This window comes from Aspergillus tanneri (assembly GCF_003426965.1).
Source record: "Aspergillus tanneri strain NIH1004 chromosome Unknown AapTan_3_pilon_pilon_pilon, whole genome shotgun sequence".
NCBI classification, from domain to species: Eukaryota; Fungi; Ascomycota; class Eurotiomycetes; order Eurotiales; family Aspergillaceae; genus Aspergillus; species Aspergillus tanneri.
Window position 1 is genome coordinate 738,470 of NW_022984630.1, and position 27,751 is coordinate 766,220.

Below are 27,751 nucleotides of genomic sequence, written 5' to 3' on the forward strand. Positions count from 1 at the left end.
TTGGTTCCTTTCGTTCTCTGATCCTCACAGCAGTGATCGGAACTCTGTGCCGACTCGACTCTTTGGACTTAAGATTCTTGTAGCAGAGGGCCATATTCACGTTCACAACACGGATATTGTCCTTCGATTCTTTTCTAGCTCGAATGTGAATTGGCTGTTCGAGGCCCACTCTTGATATTGCGCGATGACTTATAATCCCTTGGTGGCGCTGTCCCTAGCCATCAGTTCTACATCTGTGTTGACATCCATGTATGTACATAGTCCCTACTATACTATGCATCTCCCGTTTTACTGAATTTCCAAGATTTAAAGTACTATCGATGTGCCTCCCTCTCCCTTACTCAGATTACGGCATATGAACCAAAACAGGATACCTACGAATATACGTACTCGAGTGATTCGGAATTATGGCTGTTGCCAATCAAGCCCATACAGATGACATGGGCTCACGCCATGCTCGTACAAACGAGGTACCACAGTCATTGGATGTCACATTACATTCGAAGTCTCTTTTCTCCACGGGAGACCCTGAGAACGATGCCGAAAGAGACCTGGAGGATGGAGCCAATGTCCAGCCCATGGGAGATGAAAAACCAGATGTACCTAAGAAAGATCCTAACTTGGTGGAATTCGATGGACCAGACGATCCCGAAAATCCACATAATATGCTTTACTGGAAGAAGTGGGTGGTGACCATGACACTCTCTTTCATGACCATGTGGGTTACGTTCGCAAGCAGTGTCTTTTCGACTGCAACCCTAGTGACGGCCAAGGAGTTCAATGTATCAACCGAAATTATGACCTTGGGGACTAGCTTGGTAATTTTTGGATTTGCAGTAGGCCCTCTTATGTGGTCACCTTTATCGGAATTATATGGGCGTCGATTGCCACTGTTCTTTGGCTACACCTTATTTGCAATCTTCCAGATTCCAGTCGCAGTAGCCCAGAATGTCGAAACCATCCTGGTCTGTCGTTTCTTTATAGGCGTTTTTGGATGCTCTCCTCTAGCCGTCATTGGCGGCGCTATGGCGGACTTTTGGAACCCCGTTGACCGTGCTGTGGCTATTGCAATGTTCTCTTCTGCTACTTTTATTGGTCCTGTGCTTGGTATGTGCAGCGCTACCCTATCGAATACTTGCAATTGCCCCCTAACATGCTTCTCAGGTCCCATTGTGGGTGGCTTCATCACGGATTCATATCTTGGATGGCGGTGGACCGCTTGGATTACATTGATTGCGTCGGCAGCTTTTGGCCTCGCTGCCGTGGTCATTGTCCCGGAGACCTATGCCCCACTTATTCTTCAGAAGCGCGCTCAACATCTTCGTCGGCAGACTGGAAACTGGGCGTTGCATTCGATGCTGGATGAGCATCGCCCCACTGCGTCGGAAATTGTCAGCAAGTATATTCTGCGTCCGATTCAGATGCTTTTCCTGGAACCGATTCTGCTGTTGATCACCTTATACCTAGCTTTGGTTTACGGAATTTTGTACCTGTTCTTTGAAGCGTACCCCGTGTCCTTCCACGAAGTCCGAGGGTGGAAGCATCTAGGTGTGGCCGGATTGCCTTTCCTTGGGATCATGATTGGCGTATACTGCGGCGTGGCATTTATCATCTGGCAGACGAAAACGCGCTTTGCTCGGAAGCTGGAAAAGCATGGTCGTGTTGTTCCTGAAGAACGTCTGGTCCCTATGATTGTGGCATCATTCATGCTACCTGCCGGTCTCTTCTGGTTCGGATGGACTTCTAGCCGCCACGTCTCGTGGGTACCCCAGGTTATCGCAGGCATTCCCATTGGAATGGGAATCCTGGTTATTTTCATGCAAGGTCTCAACTACATTATTGATGTCTATATGATGTTCGCCAATTCCGCCATTGCTGCCAATACTCTGATCCGGAGTAGTTTTGGTGGTGCCTTCCCACTCTTCGCAGTGCAAATGTACCACAAGTTAGGCGTTGACTGGGCTTCTAGTCTGCTTGGATTTATCACCGTGGCGATGATTCCAATTCCGATTGTTTTCTACTTCTATGGCAAGAGGATCCGGGCCATGAGTAAGTTTTCACCCAAGTTATAAAGTTGCAAAAAAAAAAAAAGAAAAAAAAAGAAAAGAAAAGAAAAGAAAAGAAAAAGAGCACTGTCTTTCTTGGACAATATTCGCATCTTCTGCGGGCGTTGGTGTATTCCGGGGAATTAGATCTATAGGCGATATAACGTTTACTCATAGCACTGTGATATGCTTGCATAGCGTCTTGGACATTAATGAAAGGCGATTTTTTTTTATTCTGCTGTATCTACTAGCAAAGTGACTTAATAAGATAAGTGGTCGAATAATTGCTATTGAAGAGTTCATTCCATATACATTTATATACATTTGATTTGTATCGAACTAAAAATTATGGTCTTCCTCAGGCGCTAAGCAACTCCTCGATCTAGTCTACCTTGTTATCACCCACTTGCTACTTCCATCATATACTTCACCTTCTATCTCTACTCTTTTGTGTTTCATCTCGATTAATATTCACATAGGTCATTATGTCAGTGACCCTTGACCACGTTAGCAACCACCGCAAGGGTTCGAACGCGAACTGGATGCGCTGAATGTAAATTCCTCTTTCCCCTGTCTCTCATATGAGCATCACGGATGCATTTCTCAACGGAGGATTATCTCAAGGGTTTCAGCGTTGTCAGCAGTTGTAATACTGATTTCTTTACAGGCCGCAGGCGTCGCAAAAATGTGGTGAAAAGGGCCCACGATGCGGGGGTTGCTCTCGGAATGAACTCACTTGCGCTTGGCTGGCTGACAACTCTTGATGGATCGAGGGAGAAACTTCAAGACTTCCAACAACTAAGGGGCTCTACGTGCTCGATTTTCGAGTACCAACGTTGAACATCGAACTTGCGACCCCAGATCGTAAGCGACTCTGCCGTACATGTTACCTCTGTCCATCACCACCGAACTGTTCTCGCCGCCAATCACTATGCCTGCACCGTTTCCGTTGAAAGAGCATCGGCAGCTATATAATTATTTTGCAAGTGTTGTTCTCCCAAGCTTGGTTCGACAGACTTCGCTAGCCAGGTACTCACGGCAACGGCATGCGCTTCGGCTTGCTCTTGAGCCCTCTCCTTTGATGAATGCAGCAATTGGTACACGGCACTGAGGCCAAGGAGAAGTTCTCTCGTTTTAATACTTTGGCCATTGAGTGCTGTTTATTTACCGTTAGCAACTTTCGTAAGAGTGTCGCAAGGGCCAAATACACAGTGAGTAAGGATTGGCGCTTGGCTACAATGGTCCTTCCATGCTTCTGGAGGTAACCTTTATCCTCTCCATAGCCCCATCCAACTATGGAATTTACTGGTTGACCAAATTAGAGCTCACGCTAGGATACAGTCCCAGACCCGGGATCCCACATTCTTGCTTCCAGCCCGTTGTTGAACCTTCGGTTCCCGAGAATACGGAATTGTTCTCAAGATGCAATTGCATTTGAGCGGATCTGTGCCGAGTTATTTCTATATCATGCTGCTTGCGTAACTCTTCTTGGCCGGTTGTTGGATCGTATCTGTGCTCTCAGATATAGTCTAAATCTGGGTGATTTTCTCTGATCCTGCTCACCTCAATGACAATGATTTAAGATCTGCTGTGTTCACGCATCCGGTTCTTGAAACACTAGACCAATTTTACTCGTTAGTCGCCGATGTGACGCGACTAATAAGGCTCTCCATTTCAGTAACCTTTGTCGACTGCATGTTCTGGGCCCGTCGACAGGAGGAATTTTGCCAATGGGAGAAAACTGTCTGCGGCAATCAGTCTGGCAATCATATTACCAGCCTCCATGCCGAAGCAATCCGATTGATGCTCATAAAAGCAGACCCCAATTTACCAAAGCATGAGACAGTTACATTACTGGAATTATCCCTGCAGCATGGCTTGAATTTGATTGAACTAGCGGATTTCGATACATGGTTTGCCTTTCACCGCTTATGGCCCGTCGTTGTGATCAGGTCTCTTGCTGTTGAGACCAGTGAGAAGCAAGCAGATAATTTCAAACAAACTGTCGATTATGGCTAGTTGGGGGCATGGAATCCCCAGCGTATTGGCGAAATACCGTCTAGAATGCCGGATGCACCCTCCTCGAAGTACGATGCATATGCACTTAGCGAGACTACTACACGGTGAATGAACCTTATTTTTGCATAATTCGTTTTGTCAATCAAACTAAAATACGCTTCTCTCGCATAGAAAGAGGAGTGGGTTAGCACACAAGGGCTGCTTGCAAATTGACAGCTTCTTGTTAGATTACCATGACAGCCCCGTGCTTTTCTCAATCAGTCTCTTAGCGCTTTTTCTATGATCATTGTGTCCTGGAGAAGCTGTTCGTCCTTCATTGGCCTACCGAACAGCTGTACATGGCATGGTGCACCTTCAATTTCCTGTGGTAAATCTGCAATCTATTAGTAAATTGTAACCGGGGGTCCTTTTTGAACTTACACTCCGGCTTATAGTGTACATCTCGGACAAAGTCCGCATCTGCAGCTTGATCTGCATGGCCATATGGAAGTACACAGGCAGGATTCTGAGCAAGTCAATAGCAAATTTCTGCGGGTTGTTTACAGTATCCACTTACGTTAAATAGATTGCAGATGACCGTGTATATGGGCATACCATATTTATCATGAGGAACTGCAGGGCTTTGGTAGCCTGGTCCCACAATAAGGTCCAGTTTCTTTTCAGTAAACACACGACGCATTTGCGCAATTAGCGCTTTACGAACTACATTCAACTCTAGAAGTTGACGCAAGTCCGGCTCCGGGAGATCAGCCGCTAGGTCATAAGTGGATTTGAGTGACGGAACGAATGGTTCACCACTCCTCCTAATATTATTCAACGCGACTTGGTCGGGATCCATGGCGAAATAGCGGAAAGACACGTTTGCTACCTCAGTCAAGGACGGCATCTGACTCGATAAATCAACAACGTAGTGACCACACGCCTCCAATTTGCTTATCACATTTTTCATAGTTCGCTGCATTGGCGGATGTAATGGAAACAGTGGATCCTCCGGCATTATGCCAATTGTGAGAGCCGACTTTTGCTGAGGGCTAGCCCACGGCACACCCAATACGTCATCAAGGTCTGCAGCGTTCGAATTGAACACCAGTTTGAGAAGGAGCTCCGCGTCTCTAATCGAGTGACACAGTGGTCCGGCAACTGGAAGAATGCTAGTCATCCCCGTATGTCCTGCTGCGGTTTGGCCACCATAAGGCACTCGACTGCTAGAAGGTTTAAAACCAAACACACCGCAACAGAGAGCTGGGATTCGGATAGATCCTCCAATATCGGTTCCGATCCCTAGCACGGACCCTCGCAAGGCTAGCAATGCTCCTTCGCCTCCACTGCTCCCACCGGCCGTGAGATTCAGGCGATGTGGATTGAGCACACGACCAAAGACATTGTTGTGAGAGTCTGCCGTCATCATCGTCTGTGGAATATTGGTCTTGACGTAAAGGACGGCTCCGGCAGAAATAAGGATCTCGACCAAGGTCGAATTTTCCGATTTGGGTGGTTGATCAAGGAAGGAAACATATCCAAGTGAAGTATGAATCCCGGTGACGCTGAATGACTCTTTGAGACTGACAGGAAGCCCATGCAAAGGGCCAACAATTTGTCCTGTTTTCGCTAAATGATCATCCAGCTCCTGTGCCCTGCTGAGCGCCATATCGAAGAAGGTCTCAGTTAAACAGCCTGTTAGCTGCTGGGCAATTGCAGCGCGTTTGGAAAACGCCGTAGTAACCTCGGCTGAGCTGAACTCCCGACTGGCAAGCTTTGCGAGTAGAGCGGTGGCATCATAATTCTCGGTGATATGGCTCTCCCTCTCGGTCAAAATACCACATTTTGAGGGGATATCCAGAACACTAGTGGCATCCTTCAAGGACTGTACAAGACTGACTGGTAGTCTCCACTTCTCGGGGATCTTCTCCGCGGCCTGTGACGCCTTGAGAGCAGCCTTCTCTTGCCAGGTTGAGGTAGTCATGTTTTAAGGCTCAAAAATAATAGGAGTTGTGTTTATGCGAATTGCGGCGGTATAGCTTTTCTTCCTGAGGGGTTATGCCACCTGCCAAGAATATGCGAGCCGCCTCAATACATCGTCTGCCCCCTAATATTTTACTGCGTTCCTGCGGCCCTGGTTCCGCTCGGTTAGATCCATGTCGATGCCTGTCCAATAATATGATTTTGCGCCGCAACTCCAACATTAACTTTGTAATCCCCGCATATACGAATCAAGGTGGTCAGATCTGGAAGCTCTTTTAAACTCAGTTCACTTGTATCAGGTACACTAGGATTGAGATCAACCTACCTTGCAGTTCGGCCACCATCAGACAGAGATGATATGGTGTATGGTAGAGGTATGGTAGAGGAGAGAAAATTCGTACAATTGACGAATATATTTCAGGCTTAGGGAAGAGCCTACGACATCTAAACCAAAGTGTGAGCAATGCAGACCTGTATGCATGTTCGAACTCTGGAGTGACCATTTCTCTCTTAGGTCCACGACAATCCTGAACTGGTATATGAAGAATACTTTGTGCATGATACATTATGCACATATCTCGAAAGTCTCAATATCCTAATTACTTGGAAGGCTTACGGACTGGCTACGGCCTTTGACGCTGTCAGTGTGTCGGGTGGGAGATGCATTAATTTCAATGCTGAGTACGATGCTCTTCCCAATATTGGACATGCATGTGGACATAATCTCATCGCAACCGCGGGTCTGGCTGGGTTTCTCGCGTTGTCGCATTTGATTTAACAGTTTGGGATATCTGGCCGGCTCAACTGCTGAGAAGACGAAGGTGGAAAGATTGATCATTTGCGACGGGCGGTGCATATGATAAAGCCGATATTCCACGACGATGCGAGCTATGTGAGCCTTTTCTCCTAACTCGAGTTTTGATGAAAGGTCTAGCCATGCAACGTCAGAGCGACTACTCCGTGATCATAACCCTTGCGGATTAGCGGGACATACATGCGTATCCTGCTTCGATCTGATCCGTACCTACAAGGGAGTCAGTTGCTTATGCTAGTGCCAATCCGTGGGAGGGCTCAATGCCTTGGATGCCACTGTTTCCGCGTACAACAATATTCTTGATGCTACGGCAGCAGATTGAACCAGGGGAGAGAATCCACGGAGCGATTACGGAAGAACCAAAAAATACCAATACCATAGCCGAAAAAACAATGGTCAAGTACACTGTCGGAGCATGAAAAGGACTGGCTCTTGGAGAGCGCGTCTGTCGGTGTTTGGAAGCAGGATCACCCGCGACAGGTTGTGAATTTGACGTCCAGGAGAATCAAATTTATGCTGATTTGGGTTAACAAGCCTCTTTGTGAAGAATTCTGTAAATGCATAGGGGAACAGGGATAAAATGTCCTCGAAAGACACAGCAGCCCCGTGCCTGGCTGGCTCCACCGACCAAGGCAACGTTTCCTATGCCGTTCTGGGAGTACACGCTATCATTGGCATTCCGGTGCCCAGTGATGTATTTCCGCATTCTTATGATTTTTGTGCTGCTGCGGGGGAGACAGAGGCTCATGAACTTATCATCAAAGCTACAGAGGCCATGGCAATGACGGGATGGGATCTTCTACGGATGACTCACTGTATACAGGTGTCACGGCCATGATCATGAGCGACAGTAGGCTGAGGTAGCAACCTTCAAACTTACTTTCATATCGCATACGGAAACCCGAAAGCGGAGATGAAAATAGATAATATTCTCAGTCAATCTATAGACAATTTTCGACGTATCACTGCTTCTAATTGAGCGTTGTGTCTGGGGAAGCCCTTTCCTTTTCAGGAAATCGAGAACTGTCATGTTGCGCTCAGCAACGCATCGTTGATGCGGAAGTTCTGATTGAACATAGAGATTCGTAGGCCAGCACATTTCTATCATCTCCTGAGATGGAGAAAATCAATCCTCGATTGATAACACTGTTATTATAGCAGTAATACAGAGGAGCCTAAGAAGAAGAAAAAAAAAAAAAAAAAAACACGCGACGCGTTCCTGGCGAAGGCGGTCAGCCGCAACTGGCGATCCCCGTTTACCATCGTCCGTCCATCCCCTCTCATCTCGCTCTGCATTCCGAGTCGATGTCCTCTTATCCTCTGTTCTTCGACATTTGATATCACTCCTCCCGACACTTCCGACCACGTCCATTCTATCATATACCATTCCTCCCGCCTAGCGCATGGTTCCTTGAAGCTTCCTCCCTTCCCTCCTCGGCTTCCCCGCGCTTTGTCCACGATGCCTGCGCGCACTCGTCAAGGCCCCCCCGTCGCTACGGAGGACGCGGAGCCTGAAGAAATCACCAGTGGTCTTCGTCGCCTCCGATTCAATGAACCATTATCGTGGCGCGTTGGACGAGGGGCCATTCCTATAGCAGATCTGCTCCAACGCCTACAGACCCTTGCGCAGGAACTTCGCAAGCTCGAACAAGAGGAGGTAGAGAAGGATTCGCTGAAAAAGGTCTCGCAGGAGCTAGCGACCGCTCAGCTCCTCGGACACAAGGATAAGGGTGTTCGAGCTTGGGCGACGTGCTGTATTGTTGATGTTCTTCGACTCTGCGCTCCTGACGCGCCATTTACGGCCAACCAGCTCAAGGTGCGTTGAACCGACTCTTTTCGAAAGTAAAACGGAGCTGTACTGCTCGTTCGTGCTGTTTCTGCTGTGCTTTTGATGATGCTGATTCTGTTTCGGGATTCAGGATTGTTTTACTTGCATCGTGACCTCGATCATTCCCGCTCTCGGGGACCCCTCTAACACATACAATGCTCAACACATTTATGTGCTAAACTCCCTTGCGGAGGTCAAGAGTATCGTCCTTATGACAGATTTAGATCAGCCAGACTCGTTGATCATCCCACTATTCACTAGCTGCTTTGACATCGTCTCGGGATCTTCGAAATCTTCTTCGGGTGAGGAAATCGCCAAGAACGTTGAGTTTGACATGACTCGCCTACTGGTCACGGTAATCGATGAAACGCCGGCACTTGCTACCGAAGTAGTAGATGTTATCGTGGCTCAATTTTTGCGCGTTGACCCTCGCATTCTGGAGTTACCTGGTGCTAAGAAAGGGAAGAAGACCAATACGCCGCTTGATGCGAGTCAAGGGACACTGCTTCTGAAGGACTATCCTCCCGCGTACAATATGTCCAAGGCGATTTGTCAAGCGTGCCCTGAGAGAATGACCAGTCACATCAGTCAGTATTTTAACAATGTTATCATCGATGCCTCCGCTTCTAAGAAAGAGGCATCGAAGAATCCTAATCGCCGATATACCCTTGATGAGTCGGAAGAGGAGGGAGATGATATTAAGGAGTTAGGCAAAGCCCATCGTCTCATCCGCGAACTTTGGAAGGCCTGCCCAGAGGTTTTGCAGAATGTGGTCCCCCAGCTCGAGGCCGAGCTGTCGGCCGAATCAGTTTCCCTGCGTCTACTCGCTACGCAAACAATTGGTGACTTAACCTCTGGAATTGGTGTTTCCGGGCCACCTCCCTCTCCCCCCATGGATCCCGCCATCTACCCCCCTGTGAAATTGGCAGAATATGCGCAAACGGTCCCTCAGCCAACCGTTGTCCTGACGCCATTTTCTCCCAAACCATTCTCTCAGGCGCACAGCTCGACCTATGAGAGCTTTCTAAGTCGACGTCTTGATAGGTCCGCTTCCGTGCGGGCGGCATGGGCGACTGTCGTGGGCCGGATCCTGCTGACGTCGGCCGGTGGCTCTGGCTTGAGTGACAATGAGGAGCAAGTGCTCATCAAGCATCTGGCGTCTCTGCTGCGGGACGCGGACGAGAAGGTTCGGGTGGCGGCAGTAGATGCGGTTGCAAATTTTGGTTTGTCTCATATTGTACTAAAATTGGGAGCCGGTGGCGGCTTTTCGTCTTCAGATTCAATACTTTATATCCTGGCAGAGCGTGTCAAGGATCGAAAACCTCATGTGCGAGAGCGTGCAATGCGGACTCTGGCCCGGATCTGGGCTGTCGCGGCAGGCGAAATTGAGCAGGACAATGATCAAGTTGTCTCCCTTCTTGGGGACGGACCGTCAAAAATCTTGGACGCGTTTTACACGAATGACCCGGATATACATGTATTAATCGATCGTGTTCTCTTTGAAATTCTCCTTCCGCTTAATTACCCTCCGATCAAACCGAAGTTGTCACGCTCAGGCTCAAGCCATTCACAAAAGCAGAAGGATTCACAGACTACAGATGGCGATGGAGAGATCGATGTGGACAAGGTCCGCGTCCGTCGCATTCTCACTCTAACCAGGGGATTGGATGATAAAGCAAAGAAGGTTTTCTTCGCAATGCAGGCCCGACAATTACAGATGAGGACAGCGGTCACTATATACCTCCAAGCCTGTGAGGAGTATAATGTAAGTTTATACTGAATACTCTACGGGAGGTGTCAGGCACTAATGCGAGACAGGGCGGCGTAATGGAAAAAGACGAACAACGAATCAAGGCCCAAGTCACCCGCGTTATTGACGGTCTGTCTAAAATCTTCCCTGATGCGTCGCGTGCGTCTGCGGATCTGTGGAAATTTGCCAAGGTGCATGACCGACGAAGCTACCAGCTCATTCGCTTTGCAATGGCTGCGGTCAGTGACTATCGCACAGTCGTCAAGGCGATCAGGGAATTTGTGAAGAGAACACAGGGCGCCAATAACGCTCCTCTACTCGAAACACTCACGCCACTGCTGTATCGATGCAGCTCGCTTGTGTTCAATCGGAGTCACATACCAGCGATCATTAACCTTTCAAGGACAGACGAGAATGGTCTAGCGAGCCCTGCGCATGAACTGCTGCGAGAAATTTCTTCTCGAAATCCTGAAGTGCTAGAGGCCCAGGTCCAAGAAATGTGCAAAGATATTGAATCGCAGGCGCCGAAGGCCTCAACGACAAACGCCGCCGGGACTGAGGAGATTCTCAAGGCCTGCTCAGGTTTTGCGAAGAAACTCCCGGCAAAACTCCCCAAGGAGCGCAAATTTTACCAGTCTCTTGTCGACTACGCCCTTTACAGCCCATCCCCGCGGGCTGCCAAACATGCTGTCTCGATCTTGATGGCCACCGCAGATAAGAAGGAGATGTACGCCAGGGATCTAATCCGGAAATGTGTTTCGAAGTGGACCTTTGGATCAGACAAGTTTCTCACCAAGCTCGCTACCCTGTCTCAATTGAGCCTTCTGGCCCCAGACGAAGCGGATGGCGAAAGCGACTCTATAATCTCAATTGCTGTGAATCAGATCTTGCTATCAAACCGGTCTCCTCAGTCAAATGCAGATTATGTCTGGTCAGACAACGTGGATGACGAGACGTCTGCCAAGGAATGGGCACTCAAGATAGTTGTCAACCGTTTGCGTGCTAAGGGAGGCGCAGATGGGGAGGAAGACTTCCGCGCTCATGCAGAGCCTGTCTACGATACCTTGAATAAGCTTGTAGCTAATCAAGGCGAGTTGTCGAAGAAAAAGGACACCCCAGCGGCACAAAAACCTCGACTACGCCTTCAAGCGTCCAAGTCAATACTCAAATTGTGCGCGTCCCACACTCTCTGTGATAGGCTATATGCACCTCGCGACTTCAATGCAATTGCGCTAGTGGCCCAAGACCCCATTCTAGCTGTACGAGAAGGATTCATCAACCAGCTGAAAAAACAGCTAGTGCAGAACACTTCTTTAAGCTATCGGTGGTATACTATCCCGTTCCTGCTAGCGTTCGAGCCCACTCCGAGCTTGAAGGACAGCACACTCACTTGGCTACGATCTCGAGCAGCATTCTTTGCTCAGCAGGGCAGTAGCAAGAAAGCCGATCAGACAGCCATGGAAGCCGTTTTCTCTCGTTTGTTATCTCTTCTTGCTTACCACCCGGACTACCCACCAGCCGAGCTTGACCAGGCCACTAAGTTGGCCGATCTGACCGACTTCGCGCGCTATATCCTTTTCTATCTCTCCGCTGTCGCCAATGAGCATAACTTGTCTCTAATATTTCATATCGCCCAACGTGTCAAACAGGCACGGGATGGCATTACCAAGTCAAATGAAATCACCACCCGTCTCCATACGCTTTCTGATCTGGCACAAGCGACCATCCGTCGGTTCGCTGATATTTACTCGCAACAACGCAAGTTCGGCGGGGGGTCGGCCGGTGCCACTAGCATCCTACAGACGTACCCGGGGAAGATGGGCATCCCAAGCTCGATATTCGCTGCAATGGGCAGCCATCAGGAAGCGCAAGAAGTGGCGGAGAAGAATTTCCTTCCTGACGATGCGGATGAACTACTTGATCGTCTTGTACGATCTATATTAAAGACTAAAGGAGGGTCCCAGAGTCTGGGGACCACTAAAAAGAGAAAGACAAACTCCAACGGACCCAGCGGAGGTGCTGGTTCAGCAAAGAAGGTCAAAAAGGAGAAGGCTCCTCGCAGCCGGAAGTTGTCCACAGGCGCAACCTCGAAAACACCCAAGAAAAAGAAGAAGGCTGAGGATGACTGGTCCTCAGATGGTGGAGCTGCTGGCGAAAAAGACTCTTCTGCCAGGAGACGTAGTAGCAGGGGTAACGCCTCGCGGAGAATCAGCTACGCAGACCGGGATAGCGAGGAGGATGATATGGAAATGGACGAATGGGATCAAGACAAAAATGAGAACGAGGGGCCTGAAAACAGCGAAGAGGAGGAGGGAGACGAAGGAGACGAGAAAAGCGAAGCAGACGATGACGACGACAACAACATGGACGAGGCTCCCGCGGACCAATCCGATAGCGAGGAAGAGGACAAAGAAGAATCCGAAGCTGCAGGCGAACCTTCATCGCCACCACCGCCACCAGCAGCAACAAAAAAGACCACAGGAAAACATGCCTGGAAACCAACCACCACCTCACTACCCACGCGACGATCCTCTCGGAGAGGATAAGGCTAGAATTATCTAGACAACTAACTTGGAACGCCTAACGGCTTGTTAACTTGTTTGTGTAAAGAGAACAACAAATCAGACTACTGGTCTGTCTGTCTGCCCATACATACATCTTCCGTCTATAATAGGTGAGAATGTCTTACAAAACACATTCAATCTCTTACCCTTGAATTGTCTGACTACCCTTCGTTGTTCATTATTCTACCATGTCCTTTTATTATGGATGGGGAGCAAGTTGTTCTGTATGTCTTTTTTTATTATTTATTCATTTGTTTGTCTGTTTCTTTGTTCTTGCGTCTCCTACCTATCTGATCTGTGTTAAGTGAGGGAGTGATTGTACTTGACTGAATGGTAATTCCAATGTTGTTATTGCTGTTCTTATCCCAGTGTCAGCTCCAAATGTATACCCAATTCTTTCCTTGATTCAGTCAATCCTGTTCCATCAATGACAGAATAAATATCTTTCCTTTCTCCCTCCCCTATCCGTAGGAAAGTACGAGGTAGAAAGCAATACAAGAAGAGTATCCTACTTTCATTAGTCAACTGAAATGTAAAAGTAGTAAACTAGATATCAGGTGAACAATGATAGATCGGTTTTATTGTATAGAGGGCAGTAGTATGTCAAGTCAGGCGTCAGAAGTATGCTAACGAGCCAATCAATGTATGTACGCCGACCATGGAAAAGACAGCACAAAAATGGCATCAACATACCAAACCGTTCCTTCAAGTGGAACTCAAATAGGTAGGTAGTAGGTGGAGGTAGATAGACAGTATCAAACAGAATTCAGACAAGAAAGGCTTCCAAAACCATTTAATCCGCTTCAATCATATACATCAGGAGGTTACAAATAAATTGCATCCTCCGTGGCAAAACACAGAAAAAGGGAAAATAATATGAGTAAAAGTGTACATTGGTGGGAAAGAGGAAAGGAAATTGAAAAAGGCGTCGAGGGAAAGAAACGATTCATCGTTGACTCATAACTATGATGCATTGCCTCCGGCGGTAGCGTTCCGGGCCAGTCTCTCTTCCACGCGCTCCTTATGTTGCCGGTTCCTGAGATGTACTTCGAAATTCTCGACCGTTGTGCCCGGTCCGGGCGTATACAACTTGCCTGGGCAATCGTGGCATCGGATGCGAGGGAGATATTGATACTTCAGTTTGTTTCCCAGCTGAGAGGTCGAATTTGCTACCGGGAGCATCGTTTCCGTATCAACAGCGGTGTACCGCATAACACCTTCGAAGGAGTCGTTGGGGTAAGAGCGGTTTAACCTCGCGAGTCCCGCTGCAAGCCAACTTGGAGGCGGAGGCTAATTCAGGCAATGTTAGCAAGGAACCATTGCTTTCGTAGATATTTCTGTTCCGAGAAGAAAATTTCTTTCTCTCGTGTTCCCCCCCTTTTTTCTGATACACCCACCACAGCCAGATAATCCGGTCCGTTCCAGGTGATATCATCAAAGATTGATAGATTTTTTATTTGTAACTCACCCCAGGGACACCCGGCTGAGGGGGTTGGACAGCATCTATAGCTCCAATCTGCTGCGCCGGAGCGGGTCGTTGTGTGGGAGTACCGACACTTGGTAATCGGGCTTGAACTTGAGGCTGCGATGGAGGCGCCATGGAACTCTGGACCGGAGTCTGGACACCAGGAGTGCTTTGCTGAGACGGTAGCTGAGCACCTGGAGTTGATGCGGAGACGCCGGAAATCGGCCGCGGACCATGGGTAAGATATTGACGGAGTTTTTCCCGATTTATCTTCAACTTTACAATTAGCGCGTCTGTCTCCTCGACGCTCTCTTCTCGATAGTCGCGCCTTCGTGACGAAACCCTGGCTTCATGGTGAGGTTCCGGGGTGGCGGATTGGCCCATATTCGCCCGAAGGGCTGCGTGAGCGGCGCTAGCGGCTCCTCGCATGCCCCTTGTGCGTGCAGTGCCTTGGGCCAGATGAGGACCGATCGCTGGAGAGCCCGTTATCGACGATTCATCGCTGTCCGACTCGTCCGAATCATCTCCACCTTCACGCAACCCGATAGCAGCGCGCCTGTGTCGACTGGAGCCAGATCGCTTGAATACGTTGCTTTCATCAAGCGATGGAGCGGTATTGGGTATAACAGACGAGACAATCATCGTCCGGATAGTTCGTTGGCGATCTTTCAGGTCCGGCAGCGCCGGCCCACCACGCCGATTGACCGACCGTTTCTGCCTACGCTGGTCTCTCGATATTGACACCTCGGTGCGTTCTAGTTCCGTTTCGTTCAATTCATACAGGTACGGCGTATACTCCTTGGCCGCCTGGAAAGGTCTGAAAGGAGAGAGGAGTGGAGAAGGTAGGAGTGCGGTTTTCAGATCAGGGTCATCGATGGGGCGTCCATCGAATGGATGAGAAAGGATGTAGAGTGATTTGGTGAAGAGTTGCGCCTGTTCACGGATTGAGTGTGCGATCGCAGTCGTAAACTCGCCGGAGAGGGAGAGATCGTCGGTCATACGCGCGGCGAATTCTTCGGGAGAGTTGAGAGGATCATTGATATCCCATTCGAACTGGTCTATCAACGTATGCTGGCCGATGGTGATGTTTAATTTTACCAGGACGCGCATTTCGTCGTTTTTGTAGGCAGTGTACGGCAGATGGGGGTCGAGGGGCTCCTCTTCCATATATATCTGAGGGTAATAGTTGCAAAGTTGCTCTTGGATACTTTGCGAGATCATGCGAATTAATGGGCCACAAGACTCGAGGGGAAGGCCCAAATCCTCGGCCAGTTTTTCCGCAAACAGGTCGGGGGAGACAACGCGGTCGTGGAGGTTCCAGGTAAAGGTATCCCGAATTTTGATCTTATCCCAGTCGATGTCCAACCGAATAGGGACCAAGTTTTCAATTTGCTCGTTCTGGGTCTTGAGATCTTTTCGTGAAACCCGTAATTCCCTCGTCCGTCGATTTCCCGGTCGACGGCGGTTAGACGGATACAATAGCTGCGGATGCTGCCCCCGCAGGTCTGTACGGGGGTTTCCAAAGCCTTCGTATCCAACCCCATATAGGGCAGCCGGGTTCATATGATTTTCCCGTCGTAACGTCAGGAAGTAATCTCGTTCGGCGCGCTTCTGCTGCATGATCTCTTGGCTCGGGTTGTGCCATGCTGTCAAAGCGGAATGTTGGAATTCGCGGTTGACATACTGCTCCAGGAGGAGCTTGTCCGCCGGCGTTTCACGTACACGTACGGGTAACCCTTCAGTCAGAGAGGACAACTTGACCATGGAGCCGTTACGCGACCGTTTCTTGCCCGACGCGAAGCCATTTGGGTTATTCGACTGAGACCCAGAGGGCGGGTCACCATCAGATGGGTCTTGACTAGCCTCGGCAGAGGTAAATGGCACACCTGAAGCAGCTAGAACAGCCTTTGCGTTCTGTTTCCCCTCGGCGATCGCATTGGAACCATTCGTACCCGGGTCTGCCAAAAACTCCGCAGCGAGATCGCCGTGGCTGCCGCTAGTACCTGGTGCACCGGAGCCATTCTGAACGCCGTCCGTCTGGACATCGCCGGGGAGCTGCCCCATTTGAGGAGCGTCAGGGGATGGCATGGTCAAAATTGACCCACGTATGAGTCGTGATTCTGGTGTATAGGCGAGGGAGAGCGCGTATCACTCGCGGAAAGGGATGGACATTCGCAGTACCAGTCAACCGACAAGAATTGCAACCAAAAAGAGCGTGAACACGTAGGTTATGGCAGCATCCTTGATAGGGATCTATCTGCGACACAAACGCATCTCGGTCAGCCAAACCCGCACAAAATCCCCGCATAGGTAGCCGACAGCGTACGGGACAGGTACGCGCACGGTCTGTCGAAAGGCCGCCACCGGCGTCGCCATTCGCGATAGGGGGACACGGAAGGAGGAACAAGGGGAAAAGGGGGCGACAACGGGAGAGGATTGGGGGTAGGAAAGGAGAGGAGGAACACACCACCAACACCAACGAGAGGGGAAAGAGGGGACGAGAATCATGTAATAAAATAGTCACAAAATGGGAGGGGGGACGAATCAACGAGCTACTAACCACGAGGAAAAGCCAGAGCGAAGACGGTTCCAGGGCAAGACGACACAGTGGATGGATGGGTCTGCGTGCCGGTCGGTCTGGGTCTTGCTCGAGGAGAGAAACGGAAGAGAACGGCTAATCAGCTGACGACTAGAACTTTAGCTCTTTTTTTTTCTGCTTGTTTTCCCTGTGAGGAGAGGTTCGGATTCGGATTCTGTTGCTTATCTCCCCCGGAAAGATAGAATCTATTCGATCATCCAGAGTTTCCCCGGTGCGTGGCGCCTGATGTCGGTCGGACTGCGACGTCTCTGCTCTGCTCAGGATTGCTATGATTTGGGAGAAAAGAGAAAAGAGAGAGAAGAGAGAAGGGAAGAGCAGAAAAACCCCCAGCGGCGGACTGGCGGGCAGAACCCGTTACAAGTGCCTGTTCGTTCGCCCCCTCCTCCAAAGCTGGCTGGACATCCGCGGGTGAGCAAGCCGCACTGAGTGAGAGAACGCTGAAGCGGACATCTCTCCATCTTTCATCTGGGATCCTCTTGAAGCTATCCGGATTCTTCTTTTGCCTGCTGCTTTCTTGAAGAATCCTTAGGCTCACTACTCCCATGACCGTATGGCCACGGTAACGCCAGCGACGTTTCCGTACTGTATCCGTACGTTCCCGCGCGCCATCCCCGATATGGCGATCATGTGATGAACGCTTAACCCGATATGGCACTTCCTTGGGTCCTTGGGCGTCTTGGCGGTCCGGAGCGGTGGAGGTCTTTGCTGTAAACCACAGTATTACGAGGTATTCATTCCATCGGGGGTATCGACCGCAATTGGCACTCCCTCATGGCCCTCCCATTGACCCTCCATCCCGTAGACTATACTATATATACTATAACACTCCCAGAATACATATATAAACTATCAGAAGGAAGTATATATTCAAGCCTTCTCCGAAGCCAGACCATAGAACAGCCCAGGTCCCAAGGTTCCTAGGACCTTTAGTCCCTTAGCTGTACAACCTCACGTCACTGATAACCGCCCGATGGTCCGAGTTAAACACGCCATCGTCAAATCGATTGGCCAATGTTGCATAGCCCTCCACCTTCCATGGCTGTCCACCGTTGCTCAGAACCTTGTCCGACTCCAGATCCAGCAGGATGTAATCGATACGTGATGGTCCCTCTTTCTCGTAGCCGAACCCTGTCCAGGTTATCTGGTTCCCATAGTGCTCGGCGGGATCGATCAGCTTCCCCGCGTCTGCCAGTCCAGACTCGGGCGCCGTCAACACTTTGTACGCCTCTTGGTGTTCTTCGCTGTTGAAGTCACCGCAAAGGAAGATGCCAGAGATAGATTTCCCATACATCCCCGTCCGGTACTCCTGGATTTTCCGGAGGATGATGTGGGCTGCTTCATACCGCGAGCGAGAACCCTGATCATCCAGATGGGTGTTCAAAGCCAGGATCGTCTGCCGACTTACATAGTGCCTGAACATCCCGATCGTGACGATGCGAATGGACGCTGCGTCCCAGTCTTTTGATGGTCGATCGGGCGTCTTAGAGAGCCAAACAGTTTTCCAATGCTGCAGCTGCCAGACCGATGGTTGATAGAAAATGGGAGAGTACTCCCCCGCTTGCTTCCCGTCATCTCGTCCCACCCCTATGTATGCCCAGGTGGGGTCTGCTGCGGTTGTGGGCGTCGTAGACTGCTTTGCATTGAGTCCGGAGTGGATGTCGAGGATCTGATTGTGAAGAACTTCCTGTAGGCAAATGAAGGCATCTTGGTGGCGTGTGTTGAACAGCAGCTCATTCAAGAGAGGTTGCTTCCGTTCCGCCCAGGGTCGCTCACCTTTGAACGGAGAGTTGGTTGCATATCGAATGTTATGTGTCAAGATGCGGAGTGGCAGTCCTGTAGAGACTCTCATTGCGGAAGTAGAACCCAGTCCAGGAGATTTTCAGGATAGGACGGTCAGAGGTTTCGTTCAGCACAAGAAGAAAGCAATCTACAGGTGGACGGATGTAGGGAATGAAATGTAACTACGAGGATGTTGGAAGGAGAATCTTGGTTAGGGGCAATTCTTACTGCTCAGAGAGTTAATTATTATGACTACCGGCTTGCCCGGTAGTAGGCAATCTCTGGATGAACCGAGCTAGTTAGTCTTCAGTCTTATATGGTTCTTTCGGAAATAGACGAACATGACTTTGAATAGTACAGGTCTGCTAATCTTTATAATAGTGTATACAACCCGCTAGGGAATCTAGAGTTACAGTGAATGTTATTATAAAGTGGTAGCTTAATATATATAGTGTGGGCGCCTGGGTGAGACATAGAATAAAGAGCCATGTTATGGATAATCGGTGGACTCCAGAAGCATCAACGAGACTATGAAAAGCTATGACCCCTTACATATATTTTTCGACGTAGACACAGATGCAGCAGCTATATAAAACATATTCAGAGCTGTCTATCTTGCTGACATCTGCAGGGAGACCGGTGATGTCATGCTCAGGCGTCATTATTATTACATAAGTCACACACATACACATACACACACACAGAAACATTGCAATGCGAATAGCAAAGAGCAGGCTCACCGAATGGTGATAGGCGCCGCCAGGATTGCTGGAATTGCCAGCAGAATGTAAAGATCAAATCCCCATCCAAATCACCCACCCTGCAACGAGGCTACAATGGACGACCGACACCGCCGAAACTACAACACGAACAACTCAACTGCGGCCGGTAAATACCATACTGAGCCCTACCATACAGAGAGCGCAGTAACCCCACCAGCCCGTACTGGTGCGGTACGGAAAGCTTTTGAAAGCACACGACTCGCTCATCAGCCTCTTTTCGCTCTTCCCTTCTCCCCTCTCCCCCGCTGCTGAACGAACCTCCTCAATTGTATCGCCGCCTTGCATCGCCGTGAGGTGCATCTATCCTAATTCACAATGGCGGAGACCACTACCCAAGCCCCCGAGGTTGGTAAGTGTCGACCCTTACCCCTCCTCTCCTCTCCTGTCGCCCTCTCTACAATTTGAAAAAAGCTCCGTCGTTTGTGGGTTTCCTGTCCAGTAGACGTGGATTGTATTGGGGGCCATGGTAGCCGATTCTTGGAGCTTGACAGGGAGATAGCAACGCGAGGCTTTTTTTTCTGAGCCCCTCGGGGTGTCTGTTGAATCTGTTCTCGTTCGTTTTCCTAACTACTATTTCTAGACTACACCCTTAACAACCCGGACACATTGACCAAGTACAAGACTGCCGCGCAGATCTCTCACAAGGTCCTTGAGGCCGTGTCAGGTATGTTCGTCAAATCTTCTGCTCAACTTCCTTTAGTCAAATGACCAGGACTGGAGCTCTAACTTTATTCTTCAGCCTTGTGTCAAGAGGGAAGCAAGATTGTTGAGATTTGCCAGAAGGGCGACGCATTGCTTGAGGAAGAAATCAGCAAGGTTTACAAGGGCAAGAAGATCACCAAGGGTGCGTCCCTCTTTTACTTATTTTCCGTTTTCATCTTAGGCTGTTCCCGACGAGCCAGAGACTCTTTGCGCGTGGTATATTGACACGGTGTTCTGGAAAAGGTATTTCTCATCCGACGACGATCTCTCCCAGCTCTCATGTTACCCCATACACCCCGCTGGTTTCCGATGCCCAGGAGGCAGAGACTACCCTGAAGGCCAACGAGCTCGTGAAGATCCAGCTTGGTGCTCAGATTGATGGCTTCGGAACCATTGTCTGTGACATGGTCGTCGTCGGTGCCTCTGGTGTGGTGACCGGCCGCGAGGCCGACCTTGTTCATGCCACCCACTACGCCAACGAGCTTCTGCTGAGACTCATGGTACCCCCCGGCCTTCTGGCCAGTGGCTCAGAGGAAGAGAAGAAGAAGGCCGCTGCCGAGAAGCCTCCTACTCAGGCCCAGATTTCCCAGCTGATCGAGAAGGTCGCTAAGACCTACGACTGCAACGTGGTTGAGAACACTACTAGCTGGCTCTTCGAGCGCAACGAAATTGAAGCCGAGAAGAAGATTATCCTCTCCCCCGGCTCTGGCGTCCGAGGCGAGGGTGTCCCCGACGTTGGTGAAGTCTGGGGCGTCGAGATCGGTCTCTCTCTCGGATCCGGTAAGGTCAAGAACCTACCCCTCCGCGCCACCCTGCACCGCCGTACCACTACCACCTACATTCTCAAGCGACCCAGCTCCCGACAGACGCTGTCGGAGATTGTTAAGAAGTTTGGCCAATTCCCCTTCAGCTTGCGACAGCTGGATGACGAGAAGTCCGCCAAGGTTGGTGTCGTGGAATGTGTCCGTGGCGGCGTCCTGCGTCAGTATGAGCCGGCGGGTGATGCCGACAACTCTCCGGTTTCCCGGTTATTGACTACCGTTGGTATGTTACATTTCTGTTCTCACTGGCCTGTCCGAGTCGCATCGAAGGCTGGGTCGTCCTTGGTCTGTTTTGTTTTCCCTCAGCTAACCGGTCGTTATAGCCATAACGAAGAATGGCCTTACCAAACTCGCTGCACCCGCTCTTGATCTCTCCAAGTACCAGACGGACAAGAAGATCGAGGATGAGGAAATCCTCAAGATTCTTGACCGTCCGTTGTCCAAGTCGACTGGCTCTAAGAAGAACAAGAATAACAAGAAGAAGACCGCCAAGAAGGCGGGTGGTCAGAGCGACGAGTAAATTTGCCTCTTGACAGGACCAACCTTGTCTACTGCATTATGAATAGGATAGTGAATACGCAGTGTCTCTGGCCACTGTTGGGACTGGCTCACGAGTTGCCTCGAGGGGTCAGATGGGCCCTACCTGGAATTGCAGTATCCTTGATCATCTGAATGAAGAGCTAAGTTCCGCGAATGCATGGTGTCCGATACTTGAAGGCATAGGGAGGACAAATGTCAGCGTCTAATCGTAACAGTGATCTATTCTGAAACCCTTGTCACGTATTTACTAGTTGAAAGATACAAAAAAAAAAAAAAAGAGGAGAGAGTTACGTATGAGCCGAATATAAAAGACTACATGATCAAGTGGTGATTATGACTTAATAGAGAGACCTACAATGATATTGCCTATTCATTTCTGGAACCTCTTTCTTCCTGTGTACAATGTTGGAGACCGATCATTTCAACGACATGATCGTTAGCTGCTCTTTGACTGACAGTTGTCGTTTATCTCTCTGCAATCGTAATTGAGGTTCTTTATAGCCAAACCGTCCTTGATTCTCTAATTGAACAAGGGGATTTCTAGTGTCTGGGAATGTTTATCCTCTTTGCTAGCCCAACGCAATTGTTTCTTAGGAACACTTGGACGTACCTTGGCTTGTGTTATCCTAATTGATATCGTGCACCATGACCAACCCTTTCCATCTGTCTGAGACAGCGTCCTGTCCAGTCTTAGTTTACTCTCCAGTGAATAAGGACCAGGATGTCTATTGACCAGCGTTGCTTTCGGAAACAAGGCGTACAGCTGGCTCTTTACAGGACAAATTTGTAGTAGACTGAGACGGCGCTTATGTAGTCCCTAGGTAGTAGGACAGAGCCGTGAGATAAAAATGAGTCAGATGACTTCAAGAGAGCTCTCATCCCTGAGGCCATCTCCTGGGGGATGTACAGAGACTGGTGGTCGAGCTGGTTGGCGCCATGAAGGACGTAGATGTGGATATGAGCCAACATTGGCCCAATCTTCCCGACCTGATCTCCAGCGCTCTTCCCTCTCTCTCCGCCTCCCCATTCCCACTATACCTCTTGGACTCTTACAGGGACGGATTATCTCTTATTGCCCACTTGGGGTGCTGATCAGCTATCGTCCACTCTAGAGGACAAGGATCCTGTGTTTCTTGGGGGTGTGGCTGTTCCGTCCCCCCAGGCCTGCCTTGACGCCTAAAATTATTTACTCGGCTCTAAGCAGTCTTTGCACACTCCAGAAGCCACCACTCCAGAAGCCATCGTCTCGACGGGCATTGTCTGTTGCATTGGGGGTCTTTATTGCCTGTGCAGCTGATGTCTCATAAGGCTGATTGTCATCCTCGGTAAAAGGGCTCCAACGTTATTGATTCTGTTTTGCTCTCCAGCCCCTCCGGCTTCCTGCTCTAGGAAAAGTATTGTAAGAGACTCGTTCTTCGCGTTATTCACCTTGTAGCTCCTGTATCACATTGAGGGACTTTCCGACAGGAAATCTCTCTTTCTCCTTGTCCTCATTTTCCTTCTACCTTATCTTTCGTATCCTCAGCTTGTTTTCTCTCACGTCTTCCAAAGCTTTTACCCATCATCATCGCCCAGCGCACCCTGTTTTCAAACATTTAGCAATACCTGTCTTCTTCTACATTCTACAGGCCCTCGCTTTTCTTTCCCCTTGCCTTTCATTTCTCAGTGCTCCTCGTTCTGCAAGTCGCTTCCCACGCTTACCCATCTCCGTCTCTCTTTAGTTGTCGCGCAACGAGGGAAAACAAATCTTTCTCCTCTTAATTTACCCTTGACTACGCCTGTGGATGGTTCTGAGGGTCTTTCTGTGATACTCGGTGAGTCTCTGCTCTCTGTTTCTGCACTCATTCTGTTCCTAGTATATCTGCATCCTCGCCCCCTTTTCACGTACTAGTTGCATATCATCCATGTCAGGCCTGAGAAGACCTCTGCAAAGGGACTATGTGTCCAGTTCCTCCTCTTCTGATACACTATTGGTCCCTGCATTTCTATCGCACTTGTGGTTCTACGGCACTGATTCCTGCAAGTCAGAGGTCTTGCAGCGTCTTGCCACGGGCTTGTGGGCTTCTTGCTAACATACACCCACATAAGAAAAGAAAGACTTCCTCACATAACTGTGACTAGTGATCAAAAGTAGAGGAGACTGCAGGATCCTCAACTCGCATGATTTGGTTACCCTACAAACTTGTGTTGAACATCCATCACGCGGTCGTCTCAGTGGATCTGTTGCCTCCCTGTCGCAACGAGCTCTGAGACCTGCTGCGAGACATCACCTGGTGAGAGACCACTTCCTCGAGTTCATCCACGATGAAATATTCTACCAAATTTCGAATGTGCTAAACCCTTAATTCTCTTGTACAGGTGTCCAGTCCACGTGTTCCAGTGTTGGTGTGGTTGCCAGCGACTGCGGCGAATAAACCCCCTACGAGGCGTGACTGGGAAAAACTCCCGTCGCTTCCACTCCGCAATCTTCCTTCCTCCCATCAACCCGCAGACCGCGCGCGGGCTGGCCACGATTCCCACCGGCACCGCTGGGCACTCTGCTCTGGAATCCGTGAATTAGTAAGTCTCTTTCTTTCCCTCTTTTGAATTCAAATTTCCAATGAAGTCCTATTTGCCTTGTCGAATTGGTCGGTGGGCTAATCTAGCGGGTGCCAGGCGTTGCAACTTTTCGAGTCCGGGCTCTACAAAGATGGCTCCGAATCTCCGTTTTTCGTCCCATGCGAGGTCGAATAATTCCCGTCCGTCCACTCCTGCCGACGCGCAAGCTGCAGCGAGCACAGCTTCTTCTTTTACTGAATCTACACGACCCCGGAAACAGCGACGGACAGGTAGACACAGTCGTGTAGCTACTGACCCGCCGGACGAGACTCTTTCTCAGGATCAGTCGCAGCAGGCACAGCCTGAGACAGAGAATGTGAATACTGTCAGTGCTTCGTATGCATTTGGGGATGGTCCAGTTTGGGAAGAGCCTCCGGTCCGACCTCCGTTGCCGAGTTACGCAGACACGCCATGGTCAGCAGTGTCGAGTGACCTGAACCCAGTGCTCGCAACCATGCGTCCTCTAGGTGCTATGCCGACTGCTGCCGACCTGCGTAAAGCCGGGCTGACACCGGCAAAGCCCAGTGCTCAGAACATCCCTGCCAAGAACGAGCCGCAGGTCGCGTTGAACGGCGAGAGTGATGACGGCAAGCTTCAAACCCCACTGACTCCAGCGGCCGAGCCAATGCCTGAACCTGCGCCTCTGAAAGTTCGGCCTGAGGATGATCTACTGGCTTTTACGGCGATTCCGGTCCCGGCGTCTACTAAAATCAATGTTGAGAAGATCAAAGTCGCAGTTGAGAACGCCTTGACCATGGCGTCAGAGACAGACAATCGCCCAGTCATTCGCGGATTACTCCGTCTTTGGGAAAAATGCGGAAAAGATTCCTTCGCGCTATCCGTGCTAGAGGGAATTTGTGGGGAGAACCCTGGGCCTCGCGAGAGGTCTGCGTTCCAGTCGGTAATGCGCGCTGCCTGGAAAGAAGTGCGGTCGGAGGTTGCAGAACCGGAGCCCACTCCAGCAACGACAATGGCCCGCACTCGATCTGCCAGCAGCGTTTCGTCGCTCTCATCTGCGAAGTCCCTCGATGTGGAAACCTTTGCTCCGGGAATGGCACCTGGGGCAGTCAATTCTCGCTCCCGGGCCAAGGGCAAACAAGCCAAAGCTGCGGCTCAAAAGGCCAAGGCAACCCTTGCGCCCCCGGCGCACCATTCTTCTTTCCCTCTCAGCGAAGTAGTTCTCAAACGAAGGCGTGAGATGGAAGAAAACTCTGAATTCTCGGCGGAGTCGTTGAGGACGAAACGCACTCGCTTGCAGAGATCGCTTCCGAGGCTTTCCGCTCCTGAAAGCAGGCTCCGCTCTTCGTTGACCTCTTTGCCCCCGTCCAATGCCTCGACACCTGGTCCTACAGCGCTTAATAGATCTCAGATAACTCCCAGTGATGTTCTCCGAAACCGCGGAGTCCGGTCTGAGAGCTCCGCTAGCAGTGACGCTGGGGATAATAGACGCCTCACCCCTGTCCTATCTAGTAGGGACGAACGCTCGGAAAACAACGATTTCTGCCGGGAGTGCAACGGCAATGGCCAGCTCCTATGCTGCGATGGATGCGTGGACTCATTTCATTTTTCATGTCTCAATCCTCCCCTGGACCCTGCGAACCCCCCCGAAGGGGATTGGTATTGTCCAAAGTGCTCGGTTTCGAGGCCTATGGGGGCCTTGCTTAACGCTTTCAACAAGACCCCCAGGAAGGACTTCGCTCTGCCCAGCAGGCTCCGAGATTTCTTCACCGGGGTACGGACTGGCGAAGCTGGAAGGTACGAAGAGATCGTACCACTTCCCAGACTCAATCCTCGGGGTGGACGAGGAAACCGCACCGGCCTTTATGACGACCCATATCTCCTGAGAACCATGGATTCAAAGGGAAACCTCATTTTCTGCACAGCTTGTGGACGCACTAGTAACGGTCGCCGGCCCATCATTCAGTGCGATTTCTGTCCCTGCGCATTCCATATGGATTGTGTTGACCCCCCTCTGGCCAATCCACCTAACCAACGACCTGGCAGCGACCGCCCCTACTATAACTGGATGTGCCCCAACCACGTTCATCATGATCTATCTTACGTTGTCCAGGACGAAGAAGGTTACGACACCGTGAAACGTATTCGCCGGCCCAAAAACCCTCGCTTAATTGATGTGGAGGTCCTCCCCGACGAAGATGAATTCGAGCGGATCGAGGACCAGGAATCTGAAGGCATCCTGTACCGTGTCTCAGAGAAAGGTCTTAAACTCGATTTCGTAAAGCGTGTCAGACGGTCAGTTGGCACAAATATCACTTTCGCTTAACTGAAAAGCTCCAGAAAGCCCTTGCTGACTGACAAACCAGAGAAAACGAGGAAATAGCCATGAAAAAAGCGGCAGCGGACAGATATTTTGAATACGCTAGCGCCAAATTTGACGAACTGACAGCCCAGGCCCACGCCTTTTATTCATCGCAACAGCTGGCTGTGGCAGAAGAGGATACAACAACGGCAATCCTGAACTCGCGGACGGTGGCTGATCGGGAGGCTGCCGTGAACCTGATGGAGTTTGCTCAGAATCACCGGATTAGCACGGCGATCGAAAACGGCCGAATCTCCCTCCTGATTGATCAACTGAGGGCCAACGCTCCAAACAATCTCCCTACGGCGGAGACGGAGCTTGAATCATTGCGCTCTTTACAGTTGATTATTGACCAGCGTATCCAGATGCTGACCTCTCAGTCACCATTGAATACACAGCCTGCCAGCATAGTTCAGTGTGTGAATATGGAGCCTGCGAACGATGCTCAGGATACATAAATGACAATGTTGTCCCATACAGAGGTGAATTTTACGTGGACGTTACGACTTTTATTCTTTTTCTTGTTTCTTGTTCTCTTCTTTTAATTATTCCCTTATTTTTCTTCTTTTCTTGTCTTTTCCACCGAGTTCATCTCTGTCGTGAAGTTTGTTCATTTGCATTTCCTTTTTTGGTATATTTTCCCTTTTCCCAAGCGCAATCATGACCGTTGCATCTTCGTTCTGTGTCGAATATTTCGGAAGTTTGGCGTTGGGATCTGTCTCAAAGTCAGTTTAATCAGGTTTAGATGGCACATGCATATGGAATGTGAGAAAGAGACAACTTCTTGATTTTAATACTTATTTATTTTCGGCTCCTGTTTTAGGCGAGACACAAAACGATCGGGCGCAATACAGAGCAAGAGCATGGCATTTCCAAGTGTATCGTTTTCTTTCTCTTTTTCTTCATCTTCTGTTTGTGCTTGCATATTGGCCACATTTCTAATTTCGTCTTTCGTCTTTCGCCTTGTTTTTGTGTTATCTAAACTATACAGTACTTGAACTGGGCCTCTACAGCTTAGCTACCTAGGTAAAGCAATTCTTTCTTCCATATATTAGATTGGATTGAATCATACCTTTAGTTGAGCTCTTACAATATACAAGAAACAAGGATAAAAATGTAGTCGATACATCACAACAATAGGCCTAGTTAGGTGCGCAAGCACA

The 27,751-nt window shown here is 49.8% G+C and overlaps 7 protein-coding genes across 7 annotated transcripts; 4 read left to right on the forward strand and 3 right to left on the reverse strand.

Annotated features, from left to right (window-relative positions):
- Nucleotides 1-407: 407 nt before the first annotated feature.
- On the forward strand, nt 408-2,885 carry ATNIH1004_004032 (MFS transporter; the record flags this gene model as incomplete). Its single annotated transcript, XM_033568704.1, has 4 exons — nt 408-818; nt 927-1,107; nt 1,165-2,049; nt 2,713-2,885. The coding sequence occupies 4 exons, from the start codon at nt 408-410 to the stop codon at nt 2,883-2,885; spliced, it is 1,650 nt and encodes a 549-aa protein (XP_033427510.1).
- Nucleotides 2,886-4,321: 1,436 nt separating this feature from the next.
- ATNIH1004_004033 (putative general amidase) lies at nt 4,322-6,027 on the reverse strand (the record flags this gene model as incomplete). The annotated part of the gene is made up of 3 exons (XM_033568705.1): nt 4,322-4,437; nt 4,485-4,569; nt 4,621-6,027. 3 exons carry the CDS (start codon nt 6,025-6,027, stop codon nt 4,322-4,324), a joined length of 1,608 nt encoding a protein of 535 aa, XP_033427511.1.
- Nucleotides 6,028-8,299: 2,272 nt separating this feature from the next.
- On the forward strand, nt 8,300-12,964 carry ATNIH1004_004034 (sister chromatid cohesion factor PDS5; the record flags this gene model as incomplete). The annotated part of the gene is made up of 3 exons (XM_033568706.1): nt 8,300-8,656; nt 8,760-10,433; nt 10,487-12,964. The coding sequence occupies 3 exons, from the start codon at nt 8,300-8,302 to the stop codon at nt 12,962-12,964; spliced, it is 4,509 nt and encodes a 1,502-aa protein (XP_033427512.1).
- Nucleotides 12,965-13,945: 981 nt separating this feature from the next.
- On the reverse strand, nt 13,946-16,535 carry SNF5 (SWI/SNF chromatin-remodeling complex subunit SNF5; the record flags this gene model as incomplete). The annotated part of the gene is made up of 2 exons (XM_033568707.1): nt 13,946-14,272; nt 14,451-16,535. 2 exons carry the CDS (start codon nt 16,533-16,535, stop codon nt 13,946-13,948), a joined length of 2,412 nt encoding a protein of 803 aa, XP_033427513.1.
- Nucleotides 16,536-17,980: 1,445 nt separating this feature from the next.
- Nucleotides 17,981-18,895, reverse strand: ATNIH1004_004036 (endonuclease/exonuclease/phosphatase family protein; the record flags this gene model as incomplete). The annotated part of the gene is made up of 1 exon (XM_033568708.1): nt 17,981-18,895. One exon carries the CDS (start codon nt 18,893-18,895, stop codon nt 17,981-17,983), a length of 915 nt encoding a protein of 304 aa, XP_033427514.1.
- Nucleotides 18,896-19,922: 1,027 nt separating this feature from the next.
- On the forward strand, nt 19,923-21,650 carry ARX1 (curved DNA-binding protein (42 kDa protein); the record flags this gene model as incomplete). The annotated part of the gene is made up of 5 exons (XM_033568709.1): nt 19,923-19,956; nt 20,188-20,271; nt 20,347-20,451; nt 20,553-21,353; nt 21,454-21,650. 5 exons carry the CDS (start codon nt 19,923-19,925, stop codon nt 21,648-21,650), a joined length of 1,221 nt encoding a protein of 406 aa, XP_033427515.1.
- Nucleotides 21,651-24,359: 2,709 nt separating this feature from the next.
- ATNIH1004_004038 (putative PHD finger domain protein) lies at nt 24,360-27,046 on the forward strand (the record flags this gene model as incomplete). Its single annotated transcript, XM_033568710.1, has 2 exons — nt 24,360-26,521; nt 26,593-27,046. The coding sequence occupies 2 exons, from the start codon at nt 24,360-24,362 to the stop codon at nt 27,044-27,046; spliced, it is 2,616 nt and encodes an 871-aa protein (XP_033427516.1).
- Between the last annotated feature and the right edge of the window lie 705 nt (nt 27,047-27,751).